General features: G+C 40.4%; 1 protein-coding gene across 4 annotated transcripts in view; it reads right to left on the reverse strand.

Annotated features, from left to right (window-relative positions):
- DCLK1 (doublecortin like kinase 1) overlaps nt 1–17,311 on the reverse strand; it is a 352,501-nt gene that overhangs the window by 40,285 nt on the left and 294,905 nt on the right. For all 4 annotated transcript variants that reach the window (XM_012465567.3, XM_012465568.3, XM_012465570.3 and 1 more), the window contains 3 exons: nt 16,850–16,969; nt 12,642–12,788; nt 504–637 (listed from right to left, as the gene is read on the reverse strand). In XM_012465567.3, the coding sequence (XP_012320990.1) occupies nt 504–637; nt 12,642–12,788; nt 16,850–16,969 (401 nt within the window). The remainder of the gene's footprint in view (nt 1–503; nt 638–12,641; nt 12,789–16,849; nt 16,970–17,311) is intronic.

The raw sequence follows: 17,311 nt of genomic DNA on the forward strand, positions 1-17,311 counted from the left end.
CACACAGAAACCCGGAAATTCCCGGTGGCCCCTGATGCCTAAAGGTGTTTGTACTCCACAGAAAATCAGTGGATCCCCAAGAGGTCCCAAATGGGACCTGGACTGGAGGATAAGGGCAGCTGAGAGCAATAACCGCAGGAGACTGTAATCACCGCACAGAGCAGTGCCTGTTTCTTTTATCTCCGAATGAGAGTTAATTACCATCGCGGTGTGTTTCTGTTCATCTGAACATTTTTTACTCTGGGGTTAATAACTTCTGTTCTACCTTTAACAAAGACCAAATGGAAGCCTTAAGATTGCAGTAATTGACAAAACAGATTGAGAAAACAAAGAAAATGGCTCCCACTGTAAACGTTAAAGAATAAAATAAAATTTTAAAAAGAGTGAAAGAAACCTAATAGCTATTTCTCTCTGGATGGGACACAGCAGTACTATTTTTCCTGTTCTTGAAGCTGGCAAGTTCTTTTGCAAGCACAGCACTTAAGCATAAGAGAAGCATTTACCCAGTCTCTGCAATGATTTCTGGAGCCACGTAGGTTGGGGTGCCACAGACTGTGTACAGGGGGCCGTCTACAATGGTGGCCAGTCCAAAGTCACCCAGCTTCAGTGATTTGCTGCCATCTTGGTGCTCATACACCTAAAACAAAGGTTAAAAAGCACAACTACGTGAAAACCAAGAGCTCAAAAGCCGTTTCTTGAAGAAATAAGAAACACACTGTGTTTAAATGTAATGTATAGAAGGTAAAAAATAACTTAGGCAATTATGCAAGAATGGATATACACACAAAAATATCTTTCTTCCTGTAGATTACTGCAAAACTGGAAACATGATGAACACCTAGAAATGGAAATTGGTTAAATAAATTATGGTACGTTCATACAACGAGAGATTACATGAACTTAAAATGGCGATGTGGGTTTAAAGTTATTGGATTATGTTTGGGAAATGAGCAGAGTGATTTTCAGATTGGTTTCTATAAAATGTCCGTTAAAGAAAAAAAAGTACATACAAGAAAAAAAGTCTGAAAGAATACAGTATTGGGGTGGCTCACACCTGTAATCCTAGCACTTTGGGAGGCCGAGGTGGGTGGATCACCTGAGGTCAGGAGTTCAAGAATACAGTATTGGTGTATCTGTGTCTTGGTGGTAGGATTATAGGTTTTTAAAATCCTTTTGTTCGTCTGTATTTGATAGTCTATAATAAACACGGATTTGCATAATAAAATGAAGTATAGAACGTCTTTAGTGCAGTGTCTCCGATTTATGAAAATTATCTCTTCATTTCAATATATTAAGAAACTTTGCCAGGTGCAGTGGCTCACACCTGTAATCCCAGCACTTTGGGAGGCCGAGCTGGGTGGAACACCTGAGGTCAGGAGTTTGAGACCAGCCTGGCCAACATGGTGAAACCCCATCTCTACTAAAAATGCAAAAACTAGCTGGGCATGGTGGCGGGCGCCTATATCCCAGCTACTCGGGAGGCTGAGGCAAGAGAATTGCTTGAACCAGGGAGGCGGAGGTTGCAGTGAGCTGAGATTATGCCATTGCACTCCAGTCTGGGCAACAAGAGAGAAACTCCATCTCAAAAAAAAAAAAAAGAAAGAAAGAAATTAAAAAAATACAATTATTTAGTAACCGAATACAAAAAAAAAAACTTATAGTAAAATACCTTATTTTCAGTGCCCCGTATTTTCAACAAGATCTATTTACGTTTCTTAAATTAATAATTGAAAGAGATATTAACATTTCATTTCACCTGTGGCAATTTGGAAAGATTTATCAGGTGCAGAGTCGGCATCCTGTCCAGGTTTCCCTTATTAAGGCAGTAAAAGTCTTCTGTCTTTCACCCAACAAATCAAGAAAAGGATGCATGTGACTGGAGGCAAGTACTTATACCCCTTTAATTCCAGCCACCATCAAAACAAATGGAGCTGCTCTAAAAATTATCCCAAATAACTACTTTTATTTCAAAGAAAAGAGGAAAGGGCATTAAGAATCCTAATTCAGTGTTCTGTGTTGGAATTAATAAGATAAAGAAAAGAAAACCACGGTAAAAGGTTAGTCATTCCAGCAAGGGCAATCTTCAGGAGATGCCTCAAGGAAGCAGCCAACTTTTCCATGTACGTCAAAATACTTCATCCAGCAAGCGGAGGCTCGCACATTCTTCTGTTCTCACTCTATGATCATCTGTAACTTGCTGCAGCAGTTCGAATCTCTTGCACAGCAAGGCACATCTCCACACATCAGGGGCACCGCTACTGTTCACATGCCATGACTGCCTTCTTTGGAAAAAGTAGATTAACTTTGCATTTCACTGCAACGTAAAGTGCAGATGTTTGGCCAGCTAAGCTGCAATATCAGCAATAATCGTTTGGATCCAACAGTTTTGGCAGAAGCAGGCAGTCAGATCCTCTTGTCTAGAGAGACTGCATCTTTTCTGAGCAGAAAACACTCTTTTACACTTTATCCACACTCATAGCACGGAGTCTTATTCCCAAGAGCTATTGATCAGGATTGAATTTGGGCTGCCCTCTGGCAGGTATCTGAAGACTTGTGGGGTCACCTGTGGTTGGGTTGTTAGGGCAAAAACAGCCATATGTCCCTCACAGATGTGGCTTTGCCCAGCTGTCATCTGGGATGGACATTTTCTTCCTTACTTAATAAAGCAGCTGTCCAGCCTTGGTCAGTTAGAGTTAAAAACTTTGAGGCTTTACAGCTGCAAAACACAACATCCGCCCCGGCCTAACCGTTCTCAGGCAAAGGAAAATCCTAAGTTGTAGTCTTACCACGTCAGCCGTTCTGGTCATCCAGATGACAAGCAAATGTTTTTCATGAAAAGAAATCTGAGATGGAATCATCTAGTAGATGGTCTAGTTGATTTCCGAGGCAGAGCAGAATTGTTTACTTCCTTAATTCCATTTTGTTAACAATAACCTTTCTAAAATGCAAAATAATCTCTTGCTTTGATGTTCTGCTAGGTCCAGACTTTCATTTTGTGTGCTTTGTGAGGTGATGCAGATTGTGATTTATTCAACCCCCTTGATGCAGGAATTTTGTAGTTTTTTTTCCTAAACACAGTATCTATATCACCTAACTCTGTTCAAAAGTTTGACAAAAAAAGATCGTGGTGGATTCAGTTACAAGTCCCATTTTAGTTCTAAATATGACCCTGTAATTCTCCTACATGTAGCGAAAGTTTTCTTTTGAACATCTACATTTTAATAGAAATTCCATCTAACATATAGCCACACACCAATTATATTTAATATTAATGAACAATATAGTTCAAAGTTTCAATAGCTAAGAAAAAAAATCATTAAAAATTCTACTTAAAGAAAATGAGTAATCATAAAAAAGAATTATTAAAAGTAATCATAGGTCTACAGAAACCAAAACCATTAAAATACATAGAACCATAATTGTGATGTTCTTTTTATTCCCTGTACAGTGAACTTTTAATCACTTACTTGACAATGTCCCTTTTTTATTTTTTTCGCTCTGAAAACCATATAGTAGGATTTTCATGAACATAAAGAGGTTCAAAGGATTCTTAGGAGGGAAAATAAGAGCTTAAAGACAAAGGCCAATTCCATGTAATTGAAACCATATCTAGACACAAGTACATTTGAAATGCTGCAACAAAATGTTTTTGCAGGTGAGTAAATGTCCAGGCCTCAAGTTTGGAATTCTGTTTAACTCACTGCCAGGCAGGGCAGGAAACAAGGTCACTCTGGTTTTTATTCTGTCAACACTTTGGGAAAAGGATGAAGAAGAATATATTTCAGTGTTTCTTCTCCTCCAATGGGAAGGCCCTTCCCGCAATGGTTTAAGGACCCCTCTCACAACTGGGGCTCTCCATTAGCACCTGCTGCAGCCTGAGCTACGTGCACCCTTATCTCTTATCCAGCCAGTGACACAGGGGCATGACTGAGGCCATTCGAAAATGTAATTAAACCTTTGTTTAAAAATCACAGATTGCTAAATACATCCATTTAAAGCCTGCACATGAGCACATGCACGCACACGCACGCACATCCTCACAAAACCATCTCCAGAAAGTATTATTCTAAATGGCAGCCATAAATTCACTTTGAACTAAATTTTTAATTAAAAGTTAGAAACCAGAAAGTCTTCTAACAAGTTCACGTTGAAAATGCAGAAACCTTGGCTTAGACTGCTCTCTGGATTGACTCTGTTCCTTGGCGTTTCTCCTTATTCTGACCATCTTTCAGAAAGGGACATGAGCAGGCTGCAAGCACAGCCTTGGACAGGCTGGTCCAGCTAGTGGAGCTCTAGTGTAAGAACTTTTTGCCATAACTGTGTATTAAAGTCTCTATAAAACGTGACCCACACATGAAGTAGGAGTACATTAATTGTCAGTCAAGGAGTATTCACCACAAGAGATATGATTTAATGTTCATAACAGGTCCTTTAAGTACTATAGATGTTCCCCCACATTTTAAACACCAAGGGGCTATTAAAGGGACAGGGATTAGTGCAAATTACCCAGTATGTAGTGCTTTCACTGTTTTAACTAAGCAATAAAACTGTGTAATTGTACAACACTAATTGAATGCAGCTACACATAATTGTGGGCTGCCATATGTATCCTATTACCATAAAGACTGTCAGTATTTTGTAAGCTACTCTTGTGATCATTGCAGATGGCTACAGTCAGAGAAGTTGTTCTCTAGGGTTTATTATATGGCTATAAAGACATCCTATGATTTGACAGACTAAATGTGTTAAATGGCAACAATTATGAAAAAGGTTCCAATTAAAAGCTGAAGGCATATCCAACCAAGAACAAATATAACAAAAGGTCAAGTATGTAGATTTGGGGGCACACTGGTATTGTATACAGATTGTTTTTGAAATAAGGGTTTCATTTTTGTGCCTTTTTTGTTTATTTGGGGTTTTGCATTAGCTGCAACTTACCGAACAGTAGATCTTTGGGCATATGCTTGATTTCCCTTGGATGGAAAACTGAGACCATTTGGAAAAGTTATTTGAAAAAATAAAACATTTAATATATAGTCATAAAATGCAGCCGGTGGCCATAAAATAATATGAAAATTCACAGATAATCTGAACCCAGTCAAAAGGCTTCTGAGATTCCCATAATATGGCACTAAAAGCTGACTAATACAACAGATGTGTTGGAACAAACATAATTCTCAGTGTTTCTATGAATCCAAGGATAACCCTGATGAAACACTGGCTAATGAATCATCAGTAACCACTGAAAACTATTTCACAGAGGAGCTCAGTAGGTAATAAAAATTATTTCACCAAATAGAATTGAACAAAAGTGGCATGAAATGGACAAAGCCATGAAAAAGGTCAATTTACTTTTTAACATATACGGTATCCCTTTAAGAAGACATTGATTTTCCTCCAGCTATGGTATATGGCCTTTATGATGCTTTCTGAGGAAAGTGGATTAAACATAAATCTTTAATCTTTAAAAAATAAAATATAACAACATTTAAGCAGAGAGTTATTTTGTGGAATGCACTTTATCGCCCACATACTTTTAAATTAAATCTCCTGGAAAAACATAATTTAAAAAAAAATTACACTTACATGTAAAATATTTACGAAATCAAAAGTTAAATAAAATAATAAAAACAATGAATGTTGTGCGGATGTCAGAAAGGAGTAAGTCAGATGAGAGGTAATTAAAGGGAAAACTAAAATTGCTCTTCAATATTACACTGGAGATATCTGGGAAGACGGAGAAGTGAACGGAAACTCCAGGAAACCTGATTCTCACCCTCAATTTAAAATAGTCATGAAACTATCTTAAAAGGAGTTCTATGCAGCTGTAGCGAGATACACAAAACATGCACATTCCAGATTCTGTTAGGAATTACACATCCCAGGATTTTGCCAAAACTGTGGGAACTCAATGCCATTGCAATTTTTAAAAATTGTATTACATTTCTGTCACACAGCTATCATCCAATACGTCATTGTTGGAAAATGATCACTATAGAGGAAAAGGAACTAACTCACCCATAACACTCAGAAATAACCACCATTCCTATTTTGGGATATGGACTTCAGAGCTTTCTTTCTCTCTTTCCTGTTCTTTTTCCATTGAACAATACATCCTGAATGCTTTTCCAAAGTGAATCAGAATACATCTACATAATTACTCTCAGTGGCTGCTGGATATTCCATTATATGGATGCACCATATTAGTAATCCCAACAACTACCATTACCACTGCTGTTTATTGCACACACAGGACATGCCAGGCATCGTGATGAAGACTTCATGTGCATTTTGGCCCATTTGATCTTCACAACAGCCCTATTCACCTAGTACTCTCACTCATATTTTGCAGATGAGGAAATTGAGATTTGGAGATGTAAAGCAACTTACCCAATGTTACACAGCTATTAAGTGGCAGGGTCAGAACTTAAATTCAGATATGTCTGAGTCCAAGAGTCTAACCAGCATGTCCTGCCACACCACTGTGCCACTATTTAATTCATCAGTGCCCTCAGATAAGTTATTTCAATATATACTATTTGGGTTTTTTTTCTCATACTACAAAACCCTGAGATGAACATCCCTCTGGATAGCTACATATTCAGTTTCTTCCTCTTAGGTTACATTTCTAGAAGCAGAATTACTTGGTCACAGGGCACGCATGTTATTGAAGGTTTTGGTTATACCAAATTGCCCCTCTGACAGGTTCTGCCACGTGACCCTCCCACCAACACATATGAGGTAACTGTTATCCTCTTAACTTTGCCATCACTGTATGTTATTTTTAAGTTTTGCTAGTCTGATAAGGCTACGTCATTTTAGAGAGAAATGAATGTCATCTCTTAATGAGAGGAGTAGTGAAGTAGACACAGACCTACCAAGGTGACACACTACACTTCTCCTTCCTGTCCTCATCTCCCTGATGACATCACTGGTTTTTGAAGAACCGCCAGTAAATACTTAGTACGGTAACTGGCACATTATGGTACTGAATAATGCTTTGGGAAAATGTTGTGTTTTCTATTTTCCCTCAACTTCCATCCAAATTCAAAGGGTAGAATTTGTTTTCTAAACACCCACAAAAAAAGGATAGTTCCATTTCTGCCTGGACACTTACAATGACTACAAGCTACCGGTAATAAAGGACATTTAAACTTCAAATAAATGAGATTACTAGAAAGTTTTTCTAAAGTTACCCTAAATCTCTTGCCCACTAATATCTTCTCTTTAATTTTAGTTCCATGCTGTCGAATACAGTACAAGAAATTTCTCCCATCTTCCATGCGGCAGCCTTTCCTATATGTGATGAGAACCACCATGCCCCAACTGGACATCCCTCCTCTGGATCAACCCCGGGCCCAGACAGAATGTGTTCAGATTATTACCATAAGGGGTAACATGATAAGTCAGGCCAAAGACTCTCTTGACTCTTTCAGGGGAAGAGGTCTAAGGGCATATTAATTTTTTTTTTTTTTTTTTTTTTTGAGACAGAGTCTTGCTCTGTCGCCAGGCGCCAGGCTGGAGTGCAGTGGTGCAATCTCGGCTCGCTGCAATCTCCGCCTCCCGGGTTCAAGCAATTCTCCTGCCTCAGCCTTCCGAGTAGCCGGGACTACAGGCGCACGCCACCATAGCCAGCTAATTTTTATATTTTTTAGTAGAGACGGGGTTTCACCATGTTGGCCAGGATGGTCTCGATCTCTTGACCTCGTGATCTGCCGGCCTTGGCCTCCCAAAGTGCTGGGATTACAGGCGTGAGCCACTGCGCCCGGCCCATATTAATACTTTTAACAGTCTTGTCAAGAGACTCGCACTGAACCAATAGTCTTTTCCAGATCAACTACTGGCCTTTTGACCTGCAGTCAGGCCAAGTTTTCCATTATTGTTTCTGTAATCGCCAATAACACAACTACACCCAAATGACTTAGCCTCTAGGGATTCATGCTTATCTCTTGTTTAATTTCTTCTTACCCATTTTGGACTTTGACAGAGCCAAAGATATTTTTGGATTTCACTTCTGTCATTGGTGTAATCCACCTTCATTTGGAGTCACTTGTCATGATGAATATGGTATGATTGGTGACAGACTCACAGGACATCATTGGCTCCCTTCCTTGGGGTAACCCCCAATCCATTCGTCAATACACTCTGAGGGCTCAGGTTCTGTGTTTTTCTCCATGACCTCTAGACCCATCCTCTCTGTGGCACTTGTCTTGTCCACCAGTGCAGTTAGCTATCCTATCACCAAGTGGGTTTATTTGGGGAATTAAGAGTCATGGGATTAAGGTGAAGGAAATATGTTATCTTGTGAGCATGGAATTGAAAACTAGAAAGAGCCAGAGCACAACCTATCATTGTCACTTGGGTGGAACAGGACTAGCTTATTGCTAGATATAAACCACTGCGTGAAAACGAGGATCATGAGTTGCACGTGTCACTTTGATGGGCAGCTGGGAGCAGGTACAAACACCTGAACACAGAGTTTCTTGCCAAGAGAGGCAGTTTTTCTCCTAGAGAGTCTTAGGGACGTTGGGAGGGAAAAGATTTTTGAACGTTTATATTTGAAGACAATTACTATGTTTGTTTTTGGAATCTAATAAAAGACAGTGATGTGAGTTATAGTTTTGTCAGTAGAGATTTAATTTTCATAAGGAGGTGGCACCTGTGTACACATTTTTAAAAGACCTGCCCAGGTCCCTGGAAGGAATACAAGCTGCTACTGATGGTTTTTGTTGCCAAGGGTACAAGCTTGCCATCTAGTGGTGACTTGTGTAAACTGAAAGTATTAAAATTTTTGGTTTTTTCTTTAGCAAAAAGTTCCTTCAGTCGTGAACCATCATGGCATACGTACACACAGAACTATACACATACATACATACCTATGCACATACACACATACACGCATACATTCACAGTGGTCCCATGCATAAGCCCATCTTGGGAAGCATCATACTTACTCCCACTGCTCAGTGAAGTCAATACTGAGGCCAGTGTGAGAACTCCATCTAACAGGCCAGGTAGCACTGTCCTCTGTTTAAAGGAGTATCATTCATTCACTCACTCACTCCTCTCATCCACCTGTCCATACAGCTATTAAGTACCAGGCATGACAACAAGTAAAGCAACAAGAACCATATAAAATCATGGACATGATCAATTTTGGGGGGAAAAACTTTAGTTAAATACAATAACAAATTTACAAGGGGTATTTTTTTATTGGATCAGTGCCCAGTTTTCACCTAGAATGTGGCTGGAAAATTGCTGTAAGCCAAATCATATTTTCTCATCAAAATACTTTAACCTGACCAAACACTAGAGTTAAATAAATCATTCACACAATCTAGATCCTTAAGGCCAAGCTACATTTTTTATACTGTTCTATAAGAATTAAAAATAAAAACACTGAAAGTTATATATACACAATTATACTGCCTAAAATGAAATCTACAGCTGAAAAAGATATGTATTAAAAATACTTTGCTAGTTATAGCAAACATTAATCTAATGGTTAGCTAACAAATATCTTGTTGGCGATCTCACAATTTAGAAGGATATTTTTATGTCTTTTAATAAAATAGTAAAACAAAGTATGCTGTGAGGTCTCTATATATTTGGTAAGTTTCCCTATAATAAGTAAATGAATTCCAAACCTTTACATTAACTTCATTGTAACATTTTCAAAAAATAGTCTACAGCTTTACATTTTGCCATGAGGTGGCAAATCCATGCATGAACAAATAGTAAAATTTCTAAAGCAATATCAAAAAAAAGGATTAAAAAGTGATTTTTCACTAGATATAATATTATCATTAGGCAGTTTTATTTTTAGTAATAATTTAATTTTTAATTATAAAGAAAGGGAAAATTTTTAAAAGGAAATTAATAGTTACGTGTTATCGCTTTATCTTCATCAACACCCCTTAAAGGAGGCTTGAAGGCGTTACCTTGCTCAAGGTCGTAAGACCAGTCAGTGGAAGAGTGAACCACTTGATTTTGAACTTTTGTCTATAATCCTGGGTGTGTGAGGGTCTACCTTCTGGGATGATTCTCTGATTTCCACAATTCTCAAGAGAATGTGAAACCAACAGTGGTCTCGTGTGCAATTAGTGACCTCATTCCTGGTTTTGTGACACCAGAACAGAATCAGTTGTGTTAAGTTTAGCTAAACTTATCCCTGCAAAATTCACCAACCCCTAATCCCTACAGTAAGAAATCACTGTGATGGAGAATAAAATCTCTTTAGCTTTTCGTATAGATATCTTAAATCTATATTATAAATGACTGCAATTGTTTCTCTATATAGTTCAGTTTCTTAAATTAGAAGAGAAGGGAAAAAGAAAAGAGAGAACATTTTGTGATAATTTAAAGTAAAATATCTTTGAATGAGCATAATACGTCAGAAATATCAGGTAAATTGTAATTTTAGTGAAAGGGCACTTCTATGTAACCCCTGCATTTACAGATAACACCTCGGTGAGGAGTAAGTGAACAATGGGTACACAAAACTGAGCAGCAAAAGCAAAAAGGAAAGGAAATAAAACATTAATTTTCAATCACTGAAGTTTGGGAGCATTGAGACGTTTTGAAACAAAGGCCCAGTTGTAAGTCCGTTCCCATGAGACACTCCTACATAATTCAAGACACAGGAATAATGAGTGCAGATGAGAGAAAATTGCTGCACTTGATGGAGGCAGCTATGCAGAAGAGAATGTTTAGGCTACTGTGGAGATGTGGAATTTGAGGTGCAATTAAGTCAGGGCTCAGTCACTTGACCTCGGCTGCCTTTTCTTAGCCAGTAGCTACAAGATTACCAGCATAATTGCAATGAACTAATTGTGTGCATATTTATTTCTTGAATGCCTATCTTTCCTGTTTCAGTGCCAACTTCATGAAGAATGTGTCTCTCTGGTTCCCTGGCACAGTGCCTGACACACAGCAAGTACTCAGTAACCTCTTCTTAACACAGAGCTTACTGTAGTATAGCGGTAAGAGCCAAGGCTCTGGAAGTCAGAGTTAGGTTGAGACCTTGGCTCTTCTCCTTAAGAGCTGTTACAACCTTGGGCAGGTCATTTAAATTCTAGGTACCCAGGTTCCTTACCTATGAAATGAGACAGTAATAGAACTTACCCCATGTGGTTGCTGTGAGGATGAAACGAGATAATGACCGTAAAGACCTTAGCACAGGGCAAGCACAGCGATGGTTCTCCATCAGAGCGGATCTGACTAGCTTTTGCTCATGTCATGGGAGTTGGGTGGCTCATCCGCTTTTAGACTTGAGTGTGTATGCAGGTCACCTGGGGGAGCTGGCTGCCATGTGGATTTCTGCAAGCTGTCATCAGTCACCGGATTCTGATTTGGTAGGGCTGCCTCCAGGCCCAGAAATTTGCATTTTTAACAGGCATCTGGGAATAATTCTGATTCAGGGAGTCTTTAGACCACCCTGGAGAAACACTGCTTTAGAAAGAGAATACTCTATTCCCAGATTTCTGAAGAGATGGGCAAAGTAACAGAAGTCATATATTATACATGACGCTCAGGGGTGGATAATAAAAGTAAAAGAAGAAATAGCATCTTTGGGAAAAGATATATATATATACACACATATACATATGCACAGTATATAGAAATGAAATAGATTTCATTAAAATTCCAGCCTGAATAGCCAGCAACACTTACATTACTCCCATATTTCCCAATGAAGCATCCCATGCCTGGTCTCTACCTCCTTTTTCCCTAAGCATTCTCCTTAATAACTGGGTGAGGAAGGACCCCCATTTGCTTTTGCGGAGATCTTGCAAGGTTTCCCCAGAGATGTGGAGTACATGAAAAGCAAACCAAATAGTGGAAAGTGGGGGAAAGGATGTCTCTGTTTTTAAAAATGAGTCTTTCTCATAGTTGTTTTTATGCTAAGGAGTTAGGGTCTTAAAAACTCATTATATATTTATTTTTTCTTTTAGGGTTTAGATCACATTGTTGAGTTGTAAAGTTGGGAGACTCCAAAAGTCTAAAAGAGCTTCCTTTGTTTTCCCCAAGTAAAACTTCCTTTCCTCTTCTGTCTTTCTCTCTTTCTCTCTCTCTCTCTTTCTTTTAAGACAGGATCTCACTCTGTCACCCAGAATGGAGTGCAGTAGTATGATCACAGCTCACTGATCCCTTTACCTCCTGGGCTAAAGCAATCCTCCCACCTCAGCCTCTTAAGTAGCTGGGACTATAGGTGCACACTACTATGTCTTGCTAATTTAAAACATTTGTTTTGTAGAGATGGGGGTCTCACTATGTTGCCCCAACTGGGAAGTAAAAACTTTCTAACATAAAAGCGCCTAAGATAAATGGCATCCGTGCCTGCGCTCCCTGTCACTATCCTGCCCTAGCTCCAGGTATTCGATACAGCCCTACCCTTCGCGAGCTCAATTCCCATTCTTGTGCCTGGTTTTTATTTGCTAATGAATAAAGTATTCTTAAGAGCGCATTAACTCATCTAGATCAACCTAAAAGGCTAGTTTCCAACTAGATCCTGAAGGCTAACTGGAAATTAACCTTTCAGGCAATTTTTTAAAAAAAGAAAGAAAAGAAAAAAGAAGTATTCATATTCATTCATGAGCGCTTGGAACTCAGGATGCCCTATGGGTTGGGATTCCTCTTACCAGCAGGTTCTCTGGCTTGATATCCCGGTGGACGATGTTCAGGCTATGCAGGTATTTGATGGCGCTGGCTAGGTTGTACAGCATCCCACTGGCATCTCTCTCGGTGTATTTGTTAGTGGAAGTAATGGCATCAAAAAGGTCTCCCCCCTGAGAAGTGAACAGAAGGTGAAGCAGCACATTAACAGATGGGCCAGTGGGGCCACCTGCAGAGGCCACTGACAAACCACAAAGGACAGGAAGAATGGGCGTGGAATCTTTTCCGGCCACTTCCCTCTCAAAGGCCCGAAGGCTTAATAGTGATTTATCCTCCACTAGAAAAGCCAGCGGCATTTTCCCCAGAGCTCAAAGAAAGGGGTAAAGTGAGGATTCTCCACCACCAGACACATGGCCATTTCCACAGCTCCCAGCTAGGGGATGAGGAGATGCACCTGGATCTCCAGGGCAGAGGCCTGTGACACGTGCAGATCTAGGCGCACGTGCTACTTGCCTCACATTGACTGCCAGCCAGAGTTCAGATTCGTAATCCTTAACCTCCTCCAATGAGAAACAGGTAATACTGAAAACCGCACATTGAAAATGTCCTACTGCCTAGTGAAATGATTAAGATGCACACACACACACACACACACACACAATCCCCTTCGAACGCTAGATTTAGCTCTCTGGGAGTGGGTGTAGTGTTTTCTTTTTCAATACTGTGCTTCTTTGTAAGGAACAGAGAAAAGGACCAGAAACTGTCATTTCAAAGATGAGAGAGAAAAGGAGAGAGGAAGATGGGGACATTTCAAAGAAAGTTTTCTAGGACTGTTATTCATTTGAACTTTTCTTTCCCTGGTACCTTTTTAAATATATTGCTTCTTGGTAAAATGGAATGATTTTTAAGTTCCAGCCTAAGTTTGGTTTATTCAAAACCCTTTCGTAGAGTTGGGTCTGATTTACTAACAATATGTGCATCGTTCTTGCCTGTAGTGCACCAAACCGCCACACGCAGTAGCCAACTGTGTTGGTCTGTTACCCAGTGTGCTCAGGCACTCAGTGTTTCTTTGTAAAACAGCTAAAACAAAAGGCGGCCGCTGTAGACTGATGATTTTCAAATCTGCCTCTCGGGCCTGGGCCCTCTGCACCCCATCACTTTCCACTCTGGAGGCTTCTCTCACTGTCCCCAAAGCTGCAATAGTTCTCAAACTAAGCACACGGTTTTTTTCAAAATGAATAATTTTTTCAACTTTCCGCTTCTTGCAAAGGTAAGGCTGCCACACATAGGTTTGCAGGTTGTCCCCGCACTACTTGATGAGCTTGGACGGTCACCGTGGTCTATGTGAACAGCACCCCTAGAGTTCCACCACAGGGCCTGTGTGGCTGTATATGGAGACCCTACAAAGATTCCACCAGTCCCAGTTATCTGGGCTCCTGGCATCTTGTAATCTCCTTTTTTACAAGAGGCAAGGTCTTGCTTTGTCACCCAGGCTGGAGTGCAGTGGCACAGTCACGGCTCACTGCAGTCTCAGCCTCCTGGGCTCAAGTGATCCTCCTGTCTCAGCTTCCCAAGTAGCTGGAACCACAGGAGCACGCCGCCATGCCTGGCTAATTATTATTATTATTTTTTGTAGAGATGGGGCCTCTCTTTGTCGCCCAGGCTGGTCCAACTCCTGGCCTCAAGTGATCCTCCTGCCTTGGCCTCCCAAAGTGCTGGGATTATAGGCGTGAGCCACTGCGTCTGGCTCCTCTCCTCTTTGTCCTCAACAATGCAGTCGACAGGTCCTCTCCATCCTTTCTTGGACACGTTTCTCCTTCGCAGCCATCTGGGCCTTCCTACTCCACCGAACACTCCTGTCGCCTCATCCTGGGTTGTTGTCATGTGGTCTCACAGCCCGCTCTGCTTCCTTCTGTGAGCTCTTTATCCAAAGCATCCTGCACACCGACTGTTACCTTCCCACACATCACGTCGCTGTTTTCTTCTATCTTCAAGAAATCACCATTCTTTTCCCACAGCCGAAAGGAGGAGGCTTTCTATGTTCCGCCCCAACCTTCATTCCACCCTGATTAATTTCCTCTCTTGCTGCTGCTTAAAATAGTGACCCTCACGCTCCAGGATATTTCTTGCCTAGCCATCCAAACAGGCCAAGAGCTCTGTCCTCGAGCCTGTCCTCATGAACAGCCCCCTTCCTGAAGTGCCCCCTTCCCTTCCCTTCAGTTTTCTAACTCCTGTTGCTCTCCTAGGTCCCAGCTGCAGGCCCAACTCCTCCACAAGGCCTGCCTTCCTCTGAACACAGAGGCAGCCTTCACGGGCACCACCTCTGGCAGGCAGAAGTCTAAAGCTCTGCACCTGATGAGTATAGAATTTCATTCTCATTAACTGCTGGTCCACTTGCTGCCTTCTGGAACATAGGCCTTGCTTGTCTGAGGGCTTCAGGCATCCTTTGGCACACTACTGGGCCCTGAGGATTTCAGACGCACACCCCAACCACAGGTCTCAGGGGAAAGTCATGGGAGTCTTTCAAGTCAAGCCCAGGGCTGGCCTTCACTTCCCTGGGAAGCTTCTAGAGCTGGCCTCAGGGCATTCTGAGTAAGATTAAATTGAAGGGTATGATCTTGCAGCAAAATTGAGGGTCCCAGTGCTGGGCTATGTAGATCTTCCATGGCCTTTTTAGGGTATGTTGGTGATGCAGAGAGAATTCACAAAGGCAGTTAAATGCAATGAGGACCTTACCATAGTCACCTAACAAAGCACGCAAGTCAGACTAAGATTTCCCACAAAATGTCTTTATGAGCCTTTGCCATCTTCAAATTTCATTTAGTCTCAGCACTCCAAAAATCAGCCAACAATGAGGGTCAATCAATAGTAACGGGGTCGTCAAATTCTAACAGCATGCAGGACAACAGAATGGCTTGAAGTTGTTAGTCTAAAAATTACCATGGCTGTAAAAAGACTCCTTCATACTAGGGAAAGTATAATTTACAATGGTGGTCAAAAGATAATTTGATAATAAAGCACCAATAGGGAAATCTTCATATTTTTTCTTTATTCAAATGAAATCAACTTTTCTTTACAGGAATAACAGTTTAACATTTTTACTTTCTTCAACCTTAAACATGACAAAAACCTTGTTACTACAAACAAGCCCTCATTCTTTGAAAGAAACAAGTTCTAATTTGAAGTAGACTAAAAATAGATTTCACCTATAAATACAAATAACCACTAAGTTAAAAAAAATGCCCATACGTCTAAGGTGAAGCAACTCTGAATAACAAAGGCTTAAAGAGCCTAGAATGAACTTTCATATTATCACAGATTAGCTTATTAAATACTTTCCTTGTCTTGAATTTTTAAAAGAGAAAACCTCACATTCAAAAGTCAGCAGTGTGGGGATTCCAAACATGCCCTGGGAGCCTGAGGCTCCCCCGACAGTGCTCACAGCTGATGCAGAAGGCGCTGTAACCAATGACAACATTCTCCAACTAAGGTAGACATTACTTAAACCTTCAGTTTGACGAATATACTAGAAAAGACCTGAGAACAAGACAGCCTCATGAAAATGAAGCATTCCATTTTTTAAAACTTCTAATTCCTGAAAATGTCAAATGTATGGAAGGAGAGAGCAGGTAAGAGACCTTTCACCTCCGTTCAACCATCCTCAACACTTGGCTCTCCCCATAGTCTATGTTCTCAGAGAATAAGAAGGTAATTGTATGCGACAGGATGAGATTACGACATTCACTGAAAGGCAGTACGCCATGCACATCATTATCAGGACCGTGCTATTTTCCCATTATGTTGGTGACTAAAAGTTTAAAGCTTGTTTTTACAAGATGGCTGGTACCTTTGAATATAGTTCATGGAAAAGTGAACGATCTTCCATTACAACAATAATAGCAATTGTACCTAATGCTTTGTGTGTCACACAAACTGGTGGAAGCCATCTCTTCATCCCCACAATAACACCATTAAGGAGGTCTTATTAGTATTCTCACTTTACATATGCTGAAACTGAGGCATAAAGAGGTAGACCCAAGGGCATGGGCCTCTCTGCGCCAAAGCTGGGACTTGATCGCTGTGTATGGTTCTCTTGTGAACATTCCTAATCACTGGCCAATGTGCAGAAATGAGAACCTGAATACTGATGGGGGAAACTAAGGACAAGAACTTTAGAACATAGACAAGCGCGGTGCCATCAATAAAGGCTTACTTTTTCTCCCAAAATACACACCTTTACTAATTCCATGACAAGGTACAGTTCCGTTGGCACATCCATCTCCTCAATCAGAAGAACGATATTGGGATGCTTCACTCTTCTTAAAATAGATACTTCATTCTGGATCATGTGCTCCTGTCCAAAGGAAAAGTTATCTTCATCAACTTCCATAAAACATATGAAGGGCTAACTCAAATGAGTACAACTATCGTTGTATATACCCTTACACAGTACACTAAAGCATTTTGGTAAAATGTAATGAGCATATCTTATATTCTGATATTCAGACATAGCCTACAATTGCCAATAGATGTGGAGGTCCTTACATAATGCATGTAAATTCAGAAACTATCATGGTAACTACAGTTTCATAGCAAAGAATGGGATGAAACTCAGATCACATGAGGAAGGGAAGAGAATAAACAAAGATAAGGAAGAGAAATCATATATAATCATTCCAAATAACTTTTATCCCAG

This window comes from Aotus nancymaae, unplaced genomic scaffold, assembly GCF_030222135.1.
Source record: "Aotus nancymaae isolate 86718 unplaced genomic scaffold, 86718_ANA_hifiasm-v0.15.2.pri h1tg000043l, whole genome shotgun sequence".
NCBI lineage: Eukaryota > Metazoa > Chordata > Mammalia > Primates > Aotidae > Aotus > Aotus nancymaae.